At 37.0% G+C, this 24,542-nt stretch overlaps 4 protein-coding genes across 7 annotated transcripts in view; 2 read left to right on the forward strand and 2 right to left on the reverse strand.

Annotated features, from left to right (window-relative positions):
- Positions 1 to 74: 74 nt before the first annotated feature.
- Positions 75 to 5,957, forward strand: Sas-6 (Spindle assembly abnormal 6). Its single transcript, XM_029311748.2, has 4 exons — positions 75 to 720; positions 969 to 1,495; positions 1,588 to 2,336; positions 2,429 to 5,957. The coding sequence occupies exons 1-4, from the start codon at positions 532 to 534 to the stop codon at positions 2,971 to 2,973; spliced, it is 2,010 nt and encodes a 669-aa protein (XP_029167581.1). The 5' UTR covers positions 75 to 531; the 3' UTR covers positions 2,974 to 5,957.
- On the reverse strand, positions 4,346 to 7,910 carry Plekhm1 (Pleckstrin homology and RUN domain containing M1). Of its 3 annotated transcripts, XM_029311741.2 has the most exons (5): positions 7,806 to 7,910; positions 7,479 to 7,678; positions 5,903 to 7,421; positions 5,174 to 5,809; positions 4,346 to 5,079 (listed from the first exon to the last, which is right to left on the reverse strand). In XM_029311741.2, the coding sequence occupies exons 3-5, from the start codon at positions 7,268 to 7,270 to the stop codon at positions 4,915 to 4,917; spliced, it is 2,169 nt and encodes a 722-aa protein (XP_029167574.1). In that variant the 5' UTR covers positions 7,271 to 7,421; positions 7,479 to 7,678; positions 7,806 to 7,910; the 3' UTR covers positions 4,346 to 4,914. The 3 variants fall into 3 exon arrangements, with proteins under 3 accessions (XP_029167574.1, XP_029167575.1, XP_029167573.1); XM_029311742.2 differs by lacking the exon at positions 7,479 to 7,678; XM_029311740.2 differs by having other exon boundaries at positions 5,903 to 7,678.
- Positions 7,911 to 8,075: 165 nt separating this feature from the next.
- LOC114938018 (serine/threonine-protein kinase PLK1) overlaps positions 8,076 to 24,542 on the forward strand; it is a 31,767-nt gene continuing 15,300 nt past the window's right edge. The window contains exons 1-3 of one of the 2 annotated variants that reach the window (XM_029311737.2): positions 8,076 to 8,146; positions 9,958 to 10,156; positions 12,465 to 14,173. In XM_029311737.2, coding sequence (XP_029167570.1) covers positions 13,469 to 14,173 — 705 coding nt within the window. In that variant the 5' untranslated portion in view covers positions 8,076 to 8,146; positions 9,958 to 10,156; positions 12,465 to 13,468. Of the gene's footprint in view, positions 8,315 to 9,957; positions 10,157 to 12,464; positions 14,174 to 24,542 lie in introns of both variants that reach the window. The other variant, XM_029311739.2, reaches the window with a different exon arrangement.
- Positions 22,412 to 24,473, reverse strand: LOC146721884 (uncharacterized). Its single transcript, XM_085485909.1, has 2 exons — positions 23,286 to 24,473; positions 22,412 to 23,182 (listed from the first exon to the last, which is right to left on the reverse strand). Exons 1-2 carry the CDS (start codon positions 24,355 to 24,357, stop codon positions 22,998 to 23,000), a joined length of 1,257 nt encoding a protein of 418 aa, XP_085342035.1. The 5' UTR covers positions 24,358 to 24,473; the 3' UTR covers positions 22,412 to 22,997.

Consider the following 24,542-nt stretch of genomic DNA (forward strand, 5'->3'; position numbering starts at 1 on the left):
GTGTTTTACGTTTATGGAGTACAGTTAGTTGCACCGCGTGCCCTCGAGATGGCGACACAAATGTATATATATAGACTCGTCTGATTTGCGTATGTGACTACTACGCGCACGAAAGGCGGAGTGTAATTTACGACAGTTACGTCGTGTAAAATTTCAAAAAATGGCGATAAATTGCGTTCTCGATATCAGCTAATAGGTATCCATTTTTTCCTCACAAAATTCCAATCGCCGGATTCGTCATTTTTGAAAGTTCGCGAAAGCGAAAAAAGGAAGAAAGGGCCTCCGATTCACGTCAAAGAATTAATCCCGAGTGAAGTTAGTTGCAACGCGTGCCGTCGAGATGGCGGCACAGGCGCGTACGTGCGCGTCTGATACGCGTGCGTCAATTGCGTGCTTGTGCGATGTAAGCAGAGCGGCTTGTTGTGTCGTATGTTCGAAAGCGTTTCGGCCGGACTTTTCCGCAACACCGACAAATGAGACGCGGTGAGCGACGCGAGATCGACAAGTGCTTTCCGAGAGCGCGATCGAACGATGAATTATCTGAACAGTATAGCAGGCGGCACGACGACCGTCGACTCGGGTCTGCAGCTGAACAATGTCGAGATTCTCTACACGAAGGTGCAGAGGATTTACGTCAAGCCGCAGCATAAGGAGGAGCGCCAGCGGGATCTCAGAGTCAACGTCGAGATTCACGCTGGCATTAGTCCGGTTTGTCGTAAGGTAGCTTGGAAGAATCTCTTATTCCGCTGACTTTTACAGCTTGGATGTATGAATGTTTGTTTATGGCTCACATCTTTTAATTCTTTGTGTTTATGATGAAGATTGTATATAATTCTTTCAGCAAAAGCTGTAGTTGAAAATAAGAATTATATTATAGAAAATAATAAAATAATTATAAATAGGAATTATATGTTGAATTTTGTATGGTTTGTAGAATATATCGAGTCTTGGTTTTTTTCTCTTTTCAGAGTTTGTGCGTTTTGTTAGCCGATGACGATGATCCTTGTTTTCTCTATTCCTTATTCATCACCGAAGATGATTTCAAAGTGCTGAAAGCGCAGCAGGGTCTTCTGGTTGATTTTGATAATTTTGCCACCCAGTTGATATGCTTGCTGGAGCAATGTCACATTCCAGGAACAAGCCTGTCGAAGACTCCACCAAAGTTCCTTTTGTTGTTGGCAGAAGAAACTGGAGACTGGAACTTTAAGCTTGTGGAGACAAATAACTTTAAGCATCTTTGCCACTTGAGTTTAAACATATCACCTGCCAGTGATTCCGATTTGAAGACGCACATGGCAATGAAGATTAAATTCTTAAAAGAAAATGTGTTACAACAGAATAGAGATGTGGTTGGTTTAGAAACTAGATTAAACGATCTAACAAGTAAGCTAGAAGCAAAAGTAAAAGAACTGGAGCATTTGGAGCAAAAATATTTGGCTGAAAAAAGTCAGATACAAATTAATTCTTCCCAACAAATAAGTATAGAAAAAGACAGGTATATACATGTACATTTATTATGTAGTTTAAATTAATATTTTCATTTCCATATATATATATATATATATATATGATTAATTAATATTTCAGATTGGCTCAAGCACGCTTAGAATGGCAACGACAGAATGAAAAGGAGAAAATGGAGGTTGAGCAAAGGCATTCTGAAACTGTGAAACAATTACACACAGAACTTGCCGAATTACGGACGCAGAACATAACATTCAAGGATAAGCAATCCTTTTTAGAAGCTACAAATATAGAGCAAATCAAGCAACTACAGAATCTCGAGAAGGAACTTAATATCGCCCAACGAGATTTGGCGCTACTCAAGAAGCAAAATTCGAAATTAGATGTAGATTATCATGACAAAGATAAAGCTGTTAATAATTTACGTACAAAAGTAGCTGTGCTTGAACAAGAGCTTAAAGACAAAACAGTCATCATTAACAAGCACATGGAAATGCTAAAGACGGGTAAGGAACAAAAACAGCATTTGGAGGATCTTTTAACTGAGAAAGACAGTCAATTGCAACGCAAACAAAATTCCTTGAGAGGCTTGAGCGACGAATTGGTGAAGGCCAATGAAATTTTAACCAAATTACAAAATGAACTTGCATCAACCAAATCTAAATTGAAATTAAGGACGAGCATAGCGCTCGAACAGGAAAGATTGTTAGACAGTAAGCAAAAAGAAGTCGGCCAATTAGAAACTAAAATGGAGGGTCTTGTCAGAGACACCAAAGATGCAAAGAATGAAGTGAGCAATCTAAAAGAACAAATTAAAACGTTGCAACAACAATTGGAGGAAAAAGAAAAGACAATAAAAAACAATGACAATGGTAAAGTTGATTATTTATTTTTCTCTTAACTTTCTCGATAAAATTTCTGTACGATTGAGAAAATTAATACATCTTTCATCTTACTGTTACAGTAATTAGTTGGCTGAATCGGAGACTAGCGGACAATCAGTCACCTTTACAAAGTGCTATTACACCAGCTCCAGTTATTCCATCTACCGTTCCACTAACATTACCCAGGACAAATAAATTATTTCCTAATCGATATGAAACGCGTACACCTGCGCCTAGTACGATACAGCCTAGTACGATATCAGGATTGATGAAAAATCCTATCGTGCAGAATCCGAATATTCATCAAACTCGTACGTCAGCTCGATCGATGGGTGTCGGTGTAACGGAAAATTCTGTAGGCTTAACGACCTTCAGTAAGAGCGGCTTGATCACAAGCACCAGCACACCTATGGAGCGCTTCAACGCGATGAACAAAGCATCGGGAAATCCGCCGGCCTCGACTTCGGCGCCGGCTATAATCGAGAATAACAATGGCCCGACGGTGATCTCGAATGGCACAAAAATGAAAACCGCGAGCGTCGGCTTGCAGGGCGGATTGAGGCGAGCAGGTTTGTCCGATAAACCTATTTTACCTTCGGCATATTTTCCCAAGACATTGCATTAAATGCAATGTTTTTGGAGGAAAGATGTAAAAATTGAGGAGTTGAACTCGTATTTCAGAATATTTTAAGAATCAAAATGTAGGAATGACAAAGCTGCGATATTGCCATTGTCATGACAATATTTCAAGTTTGTCATCTTGGTGATAGTACAAATAATTGTAAGAATAAGTATTATTTACACGATTTTTTCACAAAGTAGACACTTTAGAATAATTTTAATCCTACATTGGCATCTTTTTATACACAAAAATAATATATTTGACTAGTGACAATCAAACTTTAGTATGTCAATGTAGGATTAATAACAATATAGTGTCGTATATGTATATATTGATACACAACATAATAATACATGCATACATTCCGATCTCGCTTACTACAACATTATATGTGTAAAATGCCAGACGAGTTCTCCATTTTTCATTTTAGTCAACTTTTTGATCAATTCAATTTTACTTCAACATTATTATTGTTATAAAAATTATTATGAAAAATTATCTTTAATTTATAAATATTATTTAAGCAAATTCGTTCATAATTCGAGATTTACATAAAAGTATAATAATATGCAATAATATATGTATATATAAATCAAGAGAGTAGCAATTTATAATATTAAAATAATTTTTTTTCTTGATAATTCTAAATCTGAATGTGTTTCTAACATACTTGTAAATTGTAGAGATTTAATTATTAAATGCCAAATATTGTTGCAAAGTAAACATAATTTTTATGATCGATAAATATGAAACAGTTATTTTAAGATTAACATGACACAATTCCTTTATTAATCACGGTCACGATCTAATTACCATCCAACTGATTGGAAATAATGAATTTTCAGATAATTATTAGATTTGTAATTATTTTTATATTTAAAGCATATTACTTACATTCTAATAGGTACCTGGAAAATAATTTTAACTTTGTAGATTTTACATGATAGTAGATTTATATGATAGTTGTATAAATATCTTTATATACATATATATATATATATATATATATAAACGAAAAATTGAAAAGTAGAATATATATGTAGAGCTCTCTAATTTTACTCGACACTGTAAAAGGTCAAGTAAGGCCATTTAATACAAACGAAAGAATGTGCCTTTATGTTGTAAAATAGATTAGAAAATTTTATTAATTATGCATACATACACACACACCACACACACACACACACACACACACACACACACACACACATATATATATATATATATGTATGTATATTTGTGTGTACTTATTGTACAATTTTATTAAAAATGCACGAGAAATCATTCATTAATTGTAATATTGTATAAAGACAAAATTTTTAAAACTTTTTAAAATATGTGCTGCAAGGTACAAATGTATCGACTAAATTCAATATTTTATCAAGCATGTCAGTTTATTAAATTACATAAATAGAGCAACAGTATTAAATATAATAAATATAACGATAAGATGACAAATGATTTTATATATTTTACTATTTTTGTACATAAAATTATAATAAACATCTATATGTATATGTGCATATATATAATTATATATATATATCTACATGTACACACACATGTATATGTAATAATCACGGTCTTAAGATCATAATATAGTACAAGTATATAATTTTGTCTACGCATAGAAGCTGCCAATCTCGTAAGATAATAAGGTACAAATATCTTTTTTCAGAGTAAAAGTTTGTAACAAAAATATTCGAAGAACTGACAAAAGATATATAAAGATATATTTCTATACACTTTTATGCACAATATATAATATAGATATAATATTTACACGAAGAAATCGAGATTTATAGATTCAAGATTAAAGTTGTATAGGTAATTGCGCGTTAGCGAAATTAATTTTCTGGAATACAAATTATACAAACAATACTGCTTAAGCGCGTTAAAAAGACGATAACACATTGTCAGTATAAACATATCAAATAATGTACATCAATTCATGTCAATCAGAGAAGAGGATAGGCTATTATGCGGTAGGTCTGTACATCCCATATCTAAAAGAGGCATGTCCATCCGTTTACGTCTGCGTTCGCACTTTGGACACGGTTTACTTGCGTTTAAACAATCTGTATGAAATACGGCATTACACGCTCCGCACTGCAAACAAATCGATTATTGTAAGATTTGTATTCAAATAGAGAAGAGAAAAAAAATGGACGAAACAACGCACAAACGAAGATGCATTGCTTACCCGAAATGTGGATTCCATATCGAAGGGATAAATGACCTTTGTATTATTACAGACTTCGCATATAAAACCCTTCTGACTGCAGAGCCAACAATTGATTACATGATTCCTTGCAAACTCAACAACCTTTTGAAGCTGTTGCGCGAGAATTCCATTTGGTATGTCAAGAAGATCTAAAACGGAATATTGATGAACATGTTCGTACAAATAGTCTCTAGGAGCGACCTTCTTTTGCAAAGACTCGATGATGGGTTCGCGACACGTGAATAGATACGCTCTCAGCAGGTTCAACTGAATACGCAAGGATTGCAATTGAGCCATGGTGTCTACGGCCATGTAAATTTTTGGATTCAGGATCTTTAGATCCAACAGGGCCGGTTCGCCTGTTAGGTACGCAGCAGCTTTTCGACTAATAGGATATTGTTTTAAATCCCAGTTGTGAATCATACGCGACGGTATGAGATATTGAGCTTCTGCCATACACTCTGAACAGTAGTAATCACCCGAAAATGAACACACGTGCGCTTTGGAAAAGGTCATGCCGATTGCCTGACCGCAATCGAGACAACTGTAATTTTGAGTGTCTAAACCTTTTTCCCTTGCGATATTACCTAGTTGTTCTTCAAAATTTACCGCAATCTGAAAAACAACGCATAAACAAGAATTAGATAATTTAATCTTATTAAATTTTAACGACAAAATTGTATTTTAAAATTCACAAATATTTTATACCTTTGGCTCCGGTTGAACTTTGGATCCTTCCTCAACAGTCTCCTCCTTTTTAGGATATTTTTTAAAAAATTCTTGCACATCTGACACAGTACTGTTTCCAGCAGTTTGGTAACTTTGGATAAGCGCATCGTACGTAGGACCATCGCCGGGTGTGCGAGGCGCATCCTTTGCAGATCCATGAGATATCACAGACGAAGTTAAAGAAGACTGACAATCTTCGAATGACGTCGACCACCCTAATTTTCCTATTAATGAATTTCCTACAGCGGCCGCGGTTGTGTCATTAATAATATCGTTGCCTCTCAGAGTATTTTGTGACGGTGGATCTTCCATATCAGCGGCAATATTATCTGCATCCTTTTTTTCCGCATTACCATTTGACATTTGTTGTACTTTCCTGACCTCTTGTTTATCTGCCATTTCGCTTTTTATCACAGTATTTGCTGAATTACTGTGCAACTGTTGAGTCATATTGCTTTCCTGTGTTCCGCTTGCTACAGTATCCACAGGATTGCTATGCACTTGTTGAACAATATTATCAGATTTTTTGTTAGCTAGAATAATTTTCAACGCCTCGTCCTCAGTGATGGATGCTACGTTATTAAACATTGATTGCGACGAGGTGAATGATCCTATTCCGATAGAACTACCGATAGAACTTGCAGTTTCTATTTCGTCAAAGTTGTCAGACAACTCGGAAGTTATGGTTTTCGCAATATCCACTGCACTGAATACGGGACAGGATTTCATTGGAGGTGACCAAATGCCAGCTATCAGCAAAGGGGTGCTGGACCAGAAGTTCAAAAGGCTACTATTGCAAGCCAACTCAAATCGTATATAATCCAAGTTTTCTATTAATCTTTGGGCAACCTCAACAAGATCTAGATCCCTTATGTAGGCTGAACGATTGTAGTACGGCTTCAGAGCCGAATTGTCCCTCCTTATGGAACAAAAGTAGCTAGCTAAAAGACCCTCGTTGAGCGCCAATCGTATCCAAGCCCGACAATACCCAACTTCTGTAGTAACTTGAGTCAACGCTTGTATCTGATCTATGATCTGACGATGAGAGAAGACAAGCAACGGACCCCAGAAGCTTGGCTGCGGCATAGCGTCGAAGTCGGGACCGCTGAGAGCCTCTGTTACTCGATTCAGCAGACTGTCTTTCAAGCCGTGCAGAAAGATGGCCTCGAGCACGGAGCATAGGGTCATGGTCTCGTCGCAGTTGCCGACAACACCGTCGTCGGCGACTCCTGGTGCGCTCTGCATCTCCATGACGCTCGTGTTGAGCTGCTTCTGCAAGGAGTCCCGGACCAGCAAGTTCCTCTTGTTGCTCGCTAGAGAGTTGACCGTCTTCAGCAACGAGTTCATCTTGCGCGCTATCGACACGGTACGTCACAGCGAAAATACGTCTTCTCCGGCGATGTCGTCGCTGGGGCATCTTCACGTCGTGAAAGAGAAAGAGGCGGAGGATCAGCCGGAGTCGCGAACCTGAGCCTCCGGAGATGTCCGCGTCGCCGTCCTGGAATATATTACTCGGATCACGCTCGTGACACGCGGACGTCGCGATGATACTGACAAAGAAACAAGGAAGTGTCGTCGCGGAGCGATGAAGTCATCTTACGGTCAGCGATAGCGCTGGACGATACGAGTCCACACACGCCAGCGTTATCGCGTGCGTGAAGTAGGTTAGATTTCGCAGAAACAAAACATTTGTGACCGTAGCCCATAGGCTCTCCGCGTCTTCCTCTCTCTTAATCAGTCGCAATAATAGTCGTCCTGATTAAAAAAGACGCTCATTAATAATATCTCTTCTTTATATATATATATATATATATATATATACATTCTCGATGCGCAATAGATTCTTGCAACGTCATCGAGAGAGATCGCACCCAACCACTACCTTGAAACGTTCATCGCTATCAACCAGCTGTTCTTGCTGCCATTCGACAACTACGCGTCAGCTCCGTCATCTCGTTTCTAGGACGCCTGTTCCTTGGACTTGGTTCGTGACCCGACGACAGGTCGCGCTGCGACTCTCACCTTCCTTCGATATCGATATCGATATCGAGAAGTTCGATATCTCGTCGTTGCACGTGCGATGGCGCGAACGCGCGCGCACGCGCGTCAGGTGCTATATTCATACTTGATACACTTCATACTTAACATATTTGCACTTGCACGAGAAGGAAGGATACTCTTCAACGTCCAAGTCCAATGGTCGGCTAGACAAGACCTTCTAAGGTCAGTAAAGACTAATAAATTAAAGAAGAAGAAGAAGAAGCGTCGCACTTGCTATTTCCGGAGCGAAATTACGTCATGTCTTTCTTTTTCACCTCGACGCGGACGAACTGTTCGTCTTCATTCATTTTGACGATACTGGAGATAATGGAGCTTTATCGAAATAACGAAGTAATTAATCTATTTTTAAACAGGTTGTCCGAAAATTAATAATACAGATTCTCAATTTCTGACGTCTTTCGATGTCACGATTTCGTCAATCATTTATATTTATGGTAACAATAAATTGACACAAGTACAGGGAATTCCAAAATTCGCGAATAACCTGTTAATGGCAGATTTGTTGGATCATTTGGAGACGATTTTTCCTCGGGCTCATTTTTTGCATGTTTCCAATTTTTGCCATCATTTAATTAAACCTTAAATTAAAATTCTATTAAAGTAAGCTCTAAATTAATAAAAAAATGTTAATATTTTATTTCCACAAGGCTTAGTATGAGAAAAACTCTTTATTTTCAATCGCCTATAACTCGAAAATTATTGAAGTCTCGATTTTTTCGTTGAGGAAAAATCGTCGCCAAATTATCCCAGGAATCTGTCATTAACAGATATACTACTAGTTCTAGGACACCCTGTATCTAATTCCGATAGGATCAATTTTTCCCGCGACACACATTTCTCGTATTTTTTTGTTTGCCGGATTAAGAATTTTGTTGGTGAATAAAAGATATACCGCGGGATAATTGTTCTCTCGTCAAGTAGAATTCATACTTTCTTCTTTAAACACCTGGATATTTGATTAAAGTTTCAGAATCCGCGAGAGAACAAATAGAAAGGTTCATTATATATTTATATGTAAATGGATTATCTGTTGACGACATGACTATATATATAATAATAATAGAATTTTATGTAGCTTTAGAAACTTGATAGAATGCGCTTTCTCCTATCGTACTTTCATGTTATAAAAATTTACGGCTACGTGACGTGTCGAACGTTATTAAAGATGACATTAATTGCTACTTCCAATTCAACGAACCTTAATCGTAACTCTCAAATAAGCGATGCAAGTAATGCGATCTAACATGCCACGACAGCAAAATATATGTATGGATTGTGCCATATAGTTTTTCTAACACTTTTTAGCTCGAGCGTTGTTCATACAGAAAAAACGTTGTCCTATGCAAATAATTAAGATATGCAGACCATATTTTTCATTACAAAATAAGTCATATTTTAATCAATTAATTTTAACAGAATTTTGCATTGTTTGTGATCTCATTTTTTTACATGCCATTATAGTGAATTTACTGTTTCCTAATATATTTCGTGCAAAATTTCTGATCACATATTTTGTTAGAATTAATTGTAATTTCCTTTTTTTATAATAAAATACACACATACACTTGAACAAATTTTATTTGAATCGATATGAAATAAAGTTTCTCATGGCAGCAAAGTACTTTCCGTTCTGATATAAAATAAAATAGATATGAATATCTAATATAAAATACGGCACACAGCAGACGGATCTCTCTGTACTCTACTTACATAATGTATCCTGTATATATGAACGATTTGTTTCGAGAGCAATACGATACAAGTCAAAATTCGAAAGCAATAAAGGGGGACCTACCCGTTATAAATAAAAGTCGATTTGAAAAAGTACATATATATGTATATATACGAGTATATATACACACATACATATATTTTTCTAGAAGTAAACGAAGCGTAGCGCTCGCGTCTCGTCCTCTTCTATCCTCGCTCCTATATTTAGATACGCACTTAATGCATCTGAAATGTTGGAACAGGTATTCACTTGTGTGAATGACCGAATACGCATGACGGAACGATGCGTGCTATCCCGGGTTTGACGGCGATGGAGCGCCGGCACACACGAGGGAAGCGAAGAAGGAAGGAGAAAGTGCAACCGGGAGCGAATGGGTGTGAAGGAGACGGCAGGTTGGAGGAAGGCACGAGGACAACGAAGCGAATACAGTGGAAATGCAGGTACGTACGAACATATTCGAGGCGATTCGCGTTTTCATCTTAATCGACCTCACAGTGATCATCCGCCCCTTATTTTAGAGGACAGTCCTTTACTTCAAGTAGTTGTCCTTTAGACTTATTCATTTTTCGAAAACTCAATTTTGTTCTTTATTTTTAAATTTTTCTAAGTAACAAACTGACGTCATTTTCATGTCGAATAACGTCATTAAACGTCAAAATGACGCCAGTTTGCTACTTGAGAAATTTTTTAAATAAAGGAGAAAATTGAGTTTTGGAAAAATGAATAAATCTAATCTAAAGGACAGCTACTTGAAATAAGAGGACTCTCTCTTATCAGGAATCTGTTTAAGAAACCAAGGGTTTGTTTCAATTATAAGAATAAGAACGTAGACTTCTGATAGTCACAGAATTTCTTTTGCTCGTCAATCTCCACTTTGATCGCAAATTGATTTGGAAACACGTTGAATGGTTAAAATTTTCAAATTTGTCCTTTATTTTCGTTTAAAAAATATGGTCATTGTACACATATGATAAGGACAAGAAGATGGGGAAGACGATGAAAGACAAGAACTCCGGCTTTTCGCATAAACAATAATGAAAAAGAGGCGCGTATCGAGAGGTAGAAATCTACATTTCGTGATTCATGAGTGCAAAACGCGTTTTTTTATCATTTCATCTTGTTTACAATCTAGACGCAACACGTGTTTGAGTTGCATCGGCATGTTTCTTATATAAGATAACATTGGAAACATTCTTAAGTAATCACTGTAATTTATTATATCACGCGCATTTATTATCCATATAATTTTCTCACGTGCGAAAGAATTAAAAATATTACAAACGTGTTTAATTTCAAGTTATTTTTTAATCTCGAGTTACAATAATATTGATCTAAGAATTTGTCGATATATTCGATAAGTTCTAGAATTTTTCTGAAATATTCTTTCGAATTTTTCTCTCTCGAAAAAATAATCGCCTGATTATGTTTACAAAGATATCTCGAAGACGTTCTTTACGATGAATGACAACTGTACTGTCGCATTTAACGGTCCATTGTACGTCGACGTCCTTCGACAAAGGACTCTTTAACTATCTTGACAGGTAGATAGTTTATTCTTTCGTTTAGACGAGCGAACTTTTATCCTCGTCGAAGAAGGCAAGTCGAATATGCGAAGTGCTTTCTTTGTACATGGAAACAATGCGTTTTCTCACGGTGCACCGCAGCGCAGAATTCTCTTATATTACGTTAGACGCGTTTATTTAAGCGTCTACCACAACTTCGTGGGACAGCGCAAATGGCATAAGCGCATACCCAATGTATTCCGCTCCCTTACGGGTCAGATGCGACACTTGCATCTTAATAAGCCACAACGGACACTCGCCCTCTGCGCTTTTTAACGCATTCGTCCTGGGAGTATGCATATTTTACATATCACGACGAAAATGTCGACGTCATGTGTGCATTACTGCCACTTTCGCATACGTTTAATATATTAGGAACGATATATTAAATTCGACCTAAAAACTAGCCAAGAAATTTTTATTTTATTTCCACAACGTTTCGACCATCTGTTTTTGGTCCTTTTGAAAAGGATCTTTTTGAAAAGGACCAAAAACAGATGGTCGAAACGTTGTGGAAATAAAATAAAAATTTCTTGGCTAGTTTTTAGGTCAAATTTAATATATCGTTCCTATTTTAAATACCACTAGCGACGTTTTAAGTATTCAATTTGGTTTAATATATTATTATTCGAAGTAATATTTCAACCCTAACAAAACCCTAACATATCCGAAAAACATCCAGCGAGGACATCCAAACATCATCTGGATGTCCTCTGAACATCTTTCGGCGGTGTGTTGTTAGGCAAGTAGCAGACTGACGTCATTGAACATGAAAATGTCATTTTGACGTTCAATGACGTCATTTTGACGTTCAATAATCCCAAAATGACGTCGTTAAATGTCAAAGTGACGTATACGTTTGCTACCTGGGACGTCATTCGACGTCAAAATGATCTCAGATAGCAAACTGACGTCATTAAACATCAAACCGACGTCATTTTGACGTTTAACGATGCCAGTTTGCTACTTGGGATGTCATTGAATATTAAAATGACGTCATTTTAATGTTTAATGACGTTATTTTAATATTCAATGACATTCCAAGTAGCAAACTGACATTATGAAACGTCAAAATGACGTCCGCTTGCTACCTGGGATTAATATTTCAAGAATCCTCCACAAGTGACAGAAATATCGTTGAAGGAATTGATCGATATCTGAAAATGATCGAAACACCAATTTTTAGATTCAGCCCGTTAGGCGAAAGCGTTAGATGGACAATACCTTCAATTCCACGAGCTTCTTCTCCACCATCGTTTGACTATACGTCCCTGGCATCGCGCATGGTGGGGACAGCAGAAGCGGAGACAGAGGGTGTCGGTCGTCGGGTCGGCGAACAGTGGCGAGCGAACTCGTACACCAGCCACGGGTCGAGCGAGCTCGAGCGAGCTCGAGTGAAGGAGCTCGTGTCGTCGAGGAGCTCGCAAACATCGAATCGCGAGGAGTTATCTGTTATCTCTATACGCGAAAGGAATATCGAGCTTCGGTGGAAGGACCCTCTCATGGAAGGTCATCTCGACTAGCGTCTTCTGGTGCAACGTTTCGGAGTTTGCACGATTAGCGGACTCGTGGCATCCGAAACTATCGGGCGGGTGCGAAACTATCGATAGGACGCCCGGTCTTGCTCCAAAGGCAAACGCGATGTGACAATTTCATTAACATCGGTCCAGAAATAGCGACGGAGAATCGATCGGACAAGAGGGCGAGAAGACAAGTTTCACGCGTCGTTTAACGGCATTGCGTGTCATTGTTGTCTCACGGTATTACACGTTTCCGCTGCGGATGCTGGCTGCCGCGGACGTCGATATTCTCTCCTCCCGAAGGTCTCGTATATATTTCGCGCAACAAGAATATCGCCAATATCGTCGCTAGTGGATAGACGTCACGGCGGATAGAACCGAGGACGGAGTTTCGCAATCGTTTTTCGCTGCAATTATTGAATCCGAGCCGGATATGATGCTGGACACGTGTGTCAGACGCACCGACGCGTCGGCGTCGTGACGTCCGCGTTCTATAGTCGTCTTATCGACCTAGATACTACGATGCCGAATACATTCTCGCACGCGAGATCTCCCCTCGGGGAAGAATCTTAAAATTGCCCCGCGATCGACGTCTCGTCAACCCAGATCGGACAATTTCCAAAGTGCGCCGCGTCGAGATGTAAATCATGTAGATCGTTCCCACGCGTCGATGACGAGGTCGGAGCAATTCGCGCGAATTGCACGGAACGAGATAGAATCGACGCGGTGTGATTCGGAGGATATGTCACCACCGAGCGTGATCGATTCCAACTTCGCGATGAGCGGTCGTCTGGTCCCGGAGACGACGAGAAGTTGCCGCGAAGAGTTCGACGAGACCATCCGCACGGTCTCGGAGCCGGAATGCTCGAAGAGGAGGATCGACTCGGCTGGGACCGGCAGCACCAGGTCCGTCCCGGACGCTCGCTCGGCTCGTCAGGGCTTCTCCAAGGGCTCCGCCTCTCTGCAGAGCCTGGTTCGTCGAAGAAGTCGCAGGCACGGCGGCTCGTCCCTACCTTCGGAGATCGAGCTGTCCTCGAGGCAGGCCGTCTACCCCATCGCTCCAGCGGACTCGACCAAGGACACGGCAGTCTTCCGGAACGAGGAGGAGCCGCGAACCACGACCTCGAATCCGACCCAGGATGTCTCCTCGTCGGCCAGCAACGCGGCCACCACTACGGGAAGCAACGTCACGTCGACGACCAACGGCGGCCGCTTCGGCAACGCGACCGTTTCTCTTCTAAGAGCGACCAGCGTCGCGAAGCCGGGTCCTTCCACGTCCTCATCCTGGAATAATTCCACCGAGCAGCAGGAGAGCGATTACGTGGTCGACCCCGTGCAGGGAAACGCTTACTACAAGGGCCAGTTTCTCGGAAAGGTATGTTTCTTCGGAGTGAATGATTTACCGCGTTTACAGTTATAGCGAATATAAGTATACAGTAGTTTTCAGAGTTTCCACAAGTAGGTGGGTATTTAGAAATTTATTACCGTTCGATATCCGGCAAAATATACACATTTATGCATCAAGTGCACCTGTCGATCGTCCGTTTTTCGCGACGAGGAATGGCATTCCGCGAATGGCGACGTGGGAAACACGGGGTTACGACTCGTTTCAAGCCGCTGACCTTCCGTTGACCGCGTTTGATACCATTCCGCGCTATCGGCGCGCGTCCCGTTTACGACGCTCTTTAAAACCCGTCGCGGTATAAACGCGATTGTCCGCCTCGGATAATCCTTCTTGTTTCGCCAGCTGATTGCCGCCTACGCTCTGGAAAGACAAGCGCGTCCAAGTAGAGACAAGTCGACGCATTGCTCGCAAACGCAATTGCGTATATTTCACATCGAACATTTAGAATTTACTATTATTTCTTATTTATTTTTTTTTATTACTATTATTTATTACTCTCACTTATTATTATTTATTTTTTTTTATTACTATTATTTATTACTCTTACTCATTATTATTTTTATTAACATTAAAATTCACTAATTTTATCGTGTTTGATAATAAGTTGAAAATTACCATGCTGCATGTTAAATTTATCATGAGCGATTAAGCTCGATTGAAAATATTATCCTGCATTTTAAAATTCATATTAAATATTTTATGTGTTTATCACTTTTTTGCATCTATTCTATTTAAAACACTTAAAGAATTACGAGTATTTAACATAGTTTTGGTTTCTAATATATTTTATATCTTATAGACATAGGTATTTTACATTTCATTGAGATAGGTATTAATATTTGTTATTATGGCAAATATTAATCAGAGAAAGTCTTATAAAATTCTTCCAGCACCATATTGTTTCACGATTACCATGATTTTCAGGGTAAATTCTAAGAAAAAAAAAAGTATAAAATTAATTAAACATATTTTATATCTTATTGGGGTAAATATTTAATCAGAGAAACTCATAAAATTCTTCCAATACCACCGTGATTTTCGGTATAAATTCTCTCTGTGTATTATTTCCCTCGATAATAATTTGTCTCGCTTGTGGTATTTCTATTCTAGTTTTCCATGGCGTAGACAAAATCCTGATGTGAACGACGACGTAAAATCACCGTTATGCAAATTTCTTCGCGTCTCGCAAATCGAACGACTGCACCGCGTGATCGCGCGACCATGCAGGAATTTACACGAGCGACTTAATTTTCGCACAGTCAGCTCGTGGGCCCGGCGCGCGAAGAACACTTCCTGGAGTAATAAATAACGTATGCAGGGAAAATCGCGTGGCGAAACATCCGGGCGGGCGCAATTTTTCTTTTTCGCTAAGGAGACGTGGGCGTCTTCGCTCTTCCACAGTGTTGTGTTTAGAAGATTTTTTTAAATTAAGCTGGATAAAGATGAGATGAAAATATGTAAATTCATTTTTTTTTTTAAATAAGATGAAGATGATTTTGTTTTAAATAGATTTAGATAAAAGATCAAATTATATGGCGATTCATCTAGATAATTTCCAGATATAATATTATTTTTAAGACCGCTTATGTGTAAACACAGTTATAAAAAAAAACATAAATTGTAAAAGAGATATAAAAATGTATTCATATTTTTATTTACAAATTTTTATCGCTTACTGCTTAAATTCCACTACTTAAGTATTTTTATGTGCTATGACTCTGAACCAAATTATTTGAACATTATTCTAGATAATTTAATAAAGATAACAATTTTTTTTTATCTAATTGTAAGACGCAAATATAGATAGTACATCCCAGGTAGCAAACTGACGTCATTAATCGTCAAAATGATGTCATTTTGACGTCGAATGACGTCAATTTGTTACTTGAGATGTTTTTATTATTTATATAAAGATAAGATGACGCCAAAATTTCATCTAGATGATCATCTATATAATTTTATTTAGATGACAGCAAACATTGTCCGTGGAGCAGAAACAGAGTACACAGATGATTGTGAGTCACACGACGTTTCATTTCGCGTACCGGGAATTCTGACAAGTTCCAACGACTTCGCCGAAAGACGAAGATAATCCAGCAAAGAGAAGGAGGTGCGCGAGTCTCATATATCTCCTCTTCAGGTTTTAACCTGAAAAGTTCGGATTAGATACTTTCCGCCAAGATTATCCCACCTCTCTTTCGTTGTTTGCCGAGATAAAAATGTTTGCCCGTCAAGACAAGAACGTTACTTATATAATCTTTTCGCGCGGATTAAGTCCGTAAGATTGTAATTTTTTTAAAAGCTGTGATTTTCTCTCTTTGTCTCTTTTTTTTTAACTCAGCACAGTTCGTAGACAACATGAGATGTTTAAACTCTCCGGCTTTATATATATATATATATATATATCGACGACAACAAATTCCTTCTCTTCCGAAGCAGAGATGCGCCCGGTCGAGTCGATGACTCTGCATCATGCATAATGCATCGAGGGTAGGCTATAAGATCAACGACTTGCTCAAGGTCGAGTTTTCTAATCGCGGGAGCTCCCCTTTCGTTTAAATTTGCGAGAATAATTAATGAAATGATGATGATGAGAATGATGATGATGATTATGATGATGATGATGACTAAGGGTCTCCTGGATCTAAAAGTGTGCACGGGGCACTGATTTATGGGACGTCAGTTTCGTATCGCCAATACAATGCAAGATTAATCTGAAATTCGCTAATTGTTCTAATTGCATCCCACTTAATGCGGACATTAGCAATTGTTGGCGATTGTCGCGGATAATTGTAGCGCTTATAAATTACTAGCTGGATACGGGATACGTTCGTTTAATGCATCTTCAATTAATGAGGCTCTTTGTAATCCGTAACAATGGCCTAATAGCTATCGCACATTCTTTCAGAATTATAAATATTAAATGGCAGATTTATATTATTAACTGATAACTGCACAGAAAGAATTTTTTTTACTTTATCATGAAAATTGTGGTAATTTTGGGACAATATGGTATTGGAAAAATTTTATAAGAATTTCTCTGATTAAAAAATATTAATATCTACCACAATAAGACATAAATATGTTTGATTAATTTTACTAAACTATATGAGTAAAATTTCAATTAAAAACTATGTTAAAAACTTATGATTCTTTAAGAATTTTAAATAGAATCGATGCCAAAAAAGTGTGTGATAAATATAAAATATTTTGTTTAAATTTAAAAATGCAACGTGATAATTTTCGGCTTATCACCAAACATGAGAAAATTTGTATTTTGTAGTAAAATATAACGAAAAATTCTCTCCGTGTGTTAATCCATCATTAATATAGAATTGACAAGTTTCTTTATGTCGCGGAGAAAATATAATTTCTGTTGATCGTGGAAACTCGATGGCAATCGAGATCGCGAGAAAAGAAACCTTTTCCTTCGCGGAGATTCACACGAGCGTAATCTCCCAACTCTATCAACAATCGAAATTTATTATCCAGCTGTGAATTTATTTCTTATTCATAAGGCGGTTTATTTTACGACTCGGTTATATAATAAACATCAGCGAATGTGTTTTATTGCTACAAGCGAATTACTCCAAGAGAGATGCGTTTCCTGTTTCTAGATACATATGGTTTCCGCGAAAGGAGTGGTTCGAAATATCGCAATTATCCTTTATTCCGATTAACTTTAACATAATAAATATTTTTAAAAATAGGAGAGCTGACTGACAAATATTCTTATTAATAATAAATATTGCTCGATAAATTATGCTCGATAGTTGGCCTATTTAACACATCAAGATCATTATTATATTTGTTAAAAAATACACGAGCATTAATATATTTATCATTTCGAGACTTTTGAGAATGAATTTTTTCTTCTTCTTTTGACCAAATGACCTTTTGACCGAAAAGACGTCGCGTTGTACGCATCCTGAATGCATATAATGTGATTCGTTCGTCTCTCTCTTTCTCTGTGAAACAGGAAGTTGAAGTCATCTCATTATCATTACACCGAGTAAACTCTCGGTTCAGCCAACATACTTGGGGCACTCCCAGAGGCGGACTCTCATTACGTCGATCTCGTTGCTCCGGTCTTCGCTTCGGATCGATATCTCTCGCTGGTCTAATCTCGGTTAATCTCACGGTTTCTCGCGATACTCGATTTTACGCGGTTTTACGCTAAAAATACCAAGTTTCTATCGACGAGAGCATCGATGCGGATCGACCCGCGATGATCGATTTCGTCGTTCATACAGAGAGGTTATTTCATGACGTCGATGACACGTTTCTTGAACGATCCATTTCCAAAGATACGCGATCTTACGCCATAAATCAAATGCTTACCATTCATTAACGATCGATCGATCCAGGCTTCGTCTTGTTAAGTCATTTTCGAGGGAAATCGTAAATCAAACGAAACCGATCGTTCTCGTTCGAGAGATTCGAAAACGATGTTCAATGATGTCATTCGACGTCAAAATGACGTACGCTTGCTACCTGGGACTTTCACGTGTCTTTCGGGGATCTCTTGCCGAGATCATCTTTTGTAAATGTCATTTCAGGTAATGTTAAACTAGAGACCTTCTAATAAGAAACTGGCTAACAAGTGTCCGCCATGATGTTTTGTCAAAATCACTTTGACGTTTGATGACGTCAGTTTGCTACTTGGGATATGTATATTTATCTCTCTCTAGCTGTCATCCATATTATAAACATAATGTTATTATTTACTTCAGCACTCAAACTATTCATTACATAAATAAATGTGGATGTGCAGCTCCTAATTAAACAAAAATGATTATTTTTATTAGAAACTTCATTTTTTAATTATATTGCTAAAATTTACAATTATTCAATTTATTATGATCAGTGTTGTGTTTAAATGATTTAAAAATTAGCTAGATAAAGATGAGGTAAAAATATGTAAATTCATATTAAATAAGATGAAGATGATTTTGTTTTAAATATATCTAGATGAAAGATAAAATTATATGGGGATTCATTTAGGTAATTTTCTAGATAATAATTTTTAAGACTGCTTATGTAAACGCAGTTATAAAAAAAATGTAAATTATAGAAGGGATATAAAAATATATGTATTCATATTTTTATTTATAAATTTCTATCTCTTACTACTTAAATCCTACTATATTTAAGTATTTTTATGTGTTATATGATTCTAAATCAAAATTATTCTATATAGATAATACATATTTTTATTATCTATGTAAAGATGACGCCAAAATTTCTTCTAGATGATCGTCTATATAATTTTATTTAGATAACAGCAAACACTGATCGTGATTCAAAAATATCAATTGACGAAAAATGCCAGCAATAAAAAATGGCCCCCTTGTGGCCAGTTTCTTATTAGAGGGTCTCTATGTTAAACTGTATAGCTCGGAAAGCGCAAGTATTGTTACATCGATGACGGGAGGATGCAGAAATTTATTTCACGTCTTCCAACATGAGATGCTGCGCGGCTCCATCTCTGCCGGCGGCAAAGATAATTTCCGAGGATGCAGTCTCGGACTCTGCGTTTGTATCCTCCTGCTCTCGAGAAAACCGGTCGTCGTTTCGTCATCCCGATTATTCGCACCCGATCGCACGGGCGTTACCCCGTATCTTATGTTAGAAATCGGGTTGTCCCCTCTCTTATCCCCCGTTATATATACACATACTTTGTGTGCACGCCGCCGATGCTTTATCAAAAATATCTATCACCTCTGATATTTCCGTATTCCGAAGCTCCCGCTTCGACGCTATCTCGATTTATTATTCGCAACCGGTTGCCTATTTTTATATTTACACTTTAGGGCCCCAGCCTAGTAGATTCCAAAAGAAGTTTCGCGATATTTACATATACACGCGTAATATTTTATATATTTTATATTATATACTTTATTAGTGAAGAATTCTAAAATCCGATAAATTATATAAATAGTCACACAATCTGTCAATGAAAAATTACGAGAGGCGATGGTGGAATAAAGATACGCCGCGTTATTGTCGGTAATTTCTTTCGAATGGAGGTGCAAATGCTCTTTATTGTACGGTATCGTTATCTGGATTATTCACGAGGCCGGTTACCGGCCTCTCTTCTCGTCTCGTGCACTTTACGAAGGAGAAAGAGCTGCTTATGCGGCGACTTATCTACCCAACACCGTTCTACTCTCGTGTGCTACGAATATCTCTTCAAGCTCTTTTGATCGTATATACAGGTTCACATATTCGCGATTTGTCTCTCGTTTCATTCCTCGCCGAACAATGTTAGTTCCCCCGAGCTAAGAAGAACTTACTCGTCCAGTTTTCGATTCTAAACGCGCCGATAGCGACAGATATATTATAATATGCTTCAATATTTTATCAACTCCCTGAAGCGTAAAGAGAATCTGATTCACTCAATCCGTCAGTACTCTTAAAAAATAAGAAATATAATAAAATAAAAAGATATGTAATAAAAGGGTGAGAAGAAGCTGATAAGAGCCAGATGCAGAAATCAAAATCGTTTTCAAACATTCTTTATTCTAATTTGTTATTTTACTTTATTATAAAATAAAAGAAATCCTCGGGCGTCTTTCGATCCGACATGATTTAATTTTTTACGGTGACACTTACTCGACAAATTGCCTCGTTCGTCGTCGAAGCGTGAGAAAAAATATAGCGAGTTTTTTCATATACCCTTCGCGAAATCGTCGAACCTTGAAGAACGCGACCGACGACGAATGTCGTGACGGAACTTGCCCTTAGCACCATAATTCTACGGCTCGTCTACGCGGTTTAGTTTTCTAAAGCACGCACATCGCACGCGTGTCTCCCTAATAGGCGCACTCGCAGCACTCGCAGCACTCTCGCACTCGCGCCCTTTCGTGCACAACACGCGCGAGTCAATGACATCTCGCTCGGCTTTCACTGATTGGCTCGCGGTCTTGCGTGTCTGGTGCACCACCGTGAGGATGAGTCTCTCTCTCTCTTCATCCTGGTCCCTTTCCGGATCGTCTCCCTTTTCCAGACCTTCACCGCCAGATATCGTTCGCCGGTGCAAGGTAACATACAGGGTGTCCCGTATTCAGCGACCCAAGTGGCAAACTGACATCATTAGACGTCTAATGACGTCGAAATGACGTACACTTGCTACCTGGAGAGTTACTGCCCAGGTAGCAAACATGAGTCAGTTTGATGTTGCATATAACGGCATTAGACGTCAAAGTGACGTTTAATGACGTCAGTTTGTTACTTGGGTTATACAGGTAGATTTCTGACGTTACTTACAAGGGACATGTCACAACTGTCCGGAACCGATTTGATTCTCCTTGAAATATGTTGTTAAATACACAAATCTAAAAGACACGTATTTTTTTATACGTGCGCAATTTGAGTTTTAAGGGGTGAAACACCCCTTTAAAGAATAACGGTATTTTTCTTTAGGATCAAATATCTGCTAAACTATAAGAGATATAAAGAAAAAACGTACAACAAATTTTAATGGCTTGAAGAGTACTTTAAAGTTATATGAACAAAAATTTTTTTTTTTTTTTTTTTTTTTTAAAAAACCCTCACCACCTAATTTTTTTTTTCAAAATTAAAAATTTTGTTTTACCTAATTTAAAGCTTATTTTTTTCCAAATTCAACCATGTGTAATAAAGTTATGTTACGAAATATCATTTTCGAAAATTAATTATAAACGCTCCCGTATATACGCTCATCCGTGCTATGTGCGTAAGTAATTACCGTCGAACAATAAAATATATAAAAAATGTTTTTGTATAATTCTTATTTATGTTTTCTATGTATTTATAACTGCGTATTGTGTATATTTAGATTTAAAAAAAAATTTTTAAATATAATTAATAAGAATTTTTTAAATATACCCCCTGCTTTCTTATTATTTCTTTAATATTTAATTTCTTCTATAAAAATTAAAAACAATTATATTTTATAATAAAATTATTTTTTAATTGAATCTTGCGAATACCAATGTCGCAATATTTGGCATAAACAAATTTTATATCTTACGTTAAATGAATCATAAGATAAGATTATGTGTACGTGTTCCAGATAAGTTATAATTTTTACAATAAAATCTTTAATACGTTAAAATAAATAATAAAATAAGATTATGTGATGACGTATTTCTGATAAGTTAATATAAATTGTTCATGTAGCAGCATAATTCTCACAGTCGGTGTAGTCTTTTCGTTGTAATAATATCTGTGTAAACTGTTCTTTTATTGCAATAGAAAGCAAAATATAACATCTTTGAATATGATTATCAATCCGCTTAACGTTGTTAGACTTTTATTGGTGTCAATAAATTCAATATATTTAACAGAAACGCCAGTAACTGAAGCAGAAGTGGAATTAAAGGAAAACATTAAAAAAATATTACTGGATAGCGTTTTTCATTATAATGGGGTGGAAGTAACGGAAGAAATATATCTCGATTATGAAGAACCTTATAAATTACATAGTTTTGAAATAATTGAAGATGACGAAGAAGCATGGCATGAAGATAGTTTAAATTCTCATCCTCATTGTTCAAATGATGATACAAATTTTGATAGTTCTTATAAAAGACGAGCTGTTGAGTATTGGCGATTTCGGGACACTGATGAAAACAGTAATGACAGAAAAAGGAATCGTCCTCTAAGAGTAGTACAAAATAAATTTAGAAGAGTTTCATCTGAACGTCAGTTAAGGCGATGGGAAGAACAAATACAATCAGGTGGAAGTCGTACAGAAAAATTATCTTACATCTCCAAATTTACACATGATAAATTTACTGCAGCTGTCGAATCAGGATTCATGGTTCATTTTCCCTGTAGTTCCTTTCGGTATTATCATAGTAGTAATATGTGTTCCAGGAGGTGTTAAATCCGAAATCATATTGGGGCAATGTCCAGTCCATGAATCGATAAGAAGAACGCTATTAGGACCAATGTTTGCGAAATAAGCTTCTTCTAACCACATTTTAAAATGATCTGTACAAAATATAAATGTTAATTTAATAGTTTTTTTATGACTCTTATTAAATTGTTAAATAAAATAAGGTTGTTAAAAAAAGTAATTATAAAAGGAAAATACCTGATGTCATTTTACCAGATTTCGATGCTTTTACAATAACATTTTCTGCTTTAAATAAATTTTCTTGTACTCTTGGTCCAAATTTACCATTAGCTTCTTTTAATACAATAAATAAAGGGGACAACAAATTGCCATTACAGGATATTATTGGTTGTATCGTATATGAATGGGTTGTTGATGATATGGATTGCACGACACGTTCTACTTTCTTTTCTCCCTGGTTAGACAATGATCTTCCAGAGTGAAGTTCCAATTGGAAACCACTTTGATCTGAATTGTAAATATTTTCAGATCCAAACTGTTCAATAAGAGGTTTTACTGTTTCCAGAAAATCATCAGCTGATTTTTGCAAATCAGCAGAATCTTCTAATGTTCTTCTAGTGACAAACTTCGTAACTTTTCTTGAAACAATTCGGTGAGACTTCTTAAATCTTGCTATCCAACTGTGAGATGCTTTAAATATAGGATTTAAATTTCCTATTTCTTCTTGAGCTTGTAAAGCCCATCTTTTTAAATCAATATCATGAACCATGAATCCTGATTCGACAGCTGCAGTAAATTTATCATGTGTAAATTTGGAGATGTAAGATAATTTTTCTGTACGACTTCCACCTGATTGTATTTGTTCTTCCCATCGCCTTAACTGACGTTCAGATGAAACTCTTCTAAATTTATTTTGTACTACTCTTAGAGGACGATTCCTTTTTCTGTCATTACTGTTTTCATCAGTGTCCCGAAATCGCCAATACTCAACAGCTCGTCTTTTATAAGAACTATCAAAATTTGTATCATCATTTGAACAATGAGGATGAGAATTTAAACTATCTTCATGCCATGCTTCTTCGTCATCTTCAATTATTTCAAAACTATGTAATTTATAAGGTTCTTCATAATCGAGATATATTTCTTCCGTTACTTCCACCCCATTATAATGAAAAACGCTATCCAGTAATATTTTTTTAATGTTTTCCTTTAATTCCACTTCTGCTTCAGTTACTGGCGTTTCTGTTAAATATATTGAATTTATTGACACCAATAAAAGTCTAACAACGTTAAGCGGATTGATAATCATATTCAAAGATGTTATATTTTGCTTTCTATTGCAATAAAAGAACAGTTTACACAGATATTATTACAACGAAAAGACTACACCGACTGTGAGAATTATGCTGCTACATGAACAATTTATATTAACTTATCAGAAATACGTCATCACATAATCTTATTTTATTATTTATTTTAACGTATTAAAGATTT

This window comes from Nylanderia fulva, unplaced genomic scaffold, assembly GCF_048542155.1.
Source record: "Nylanderia fulva isolate GAGA-0341 unplaced genomic scaffold, ASM4854215v1 Scaffold4, whole genome shotgun sequence".
Lineage (NCBI taxonomy): Eukaryota > Metazoa > Arthropoda > Insecta > Hymenoptera > Formicidae > Nylanderia > Nylanderia fulva.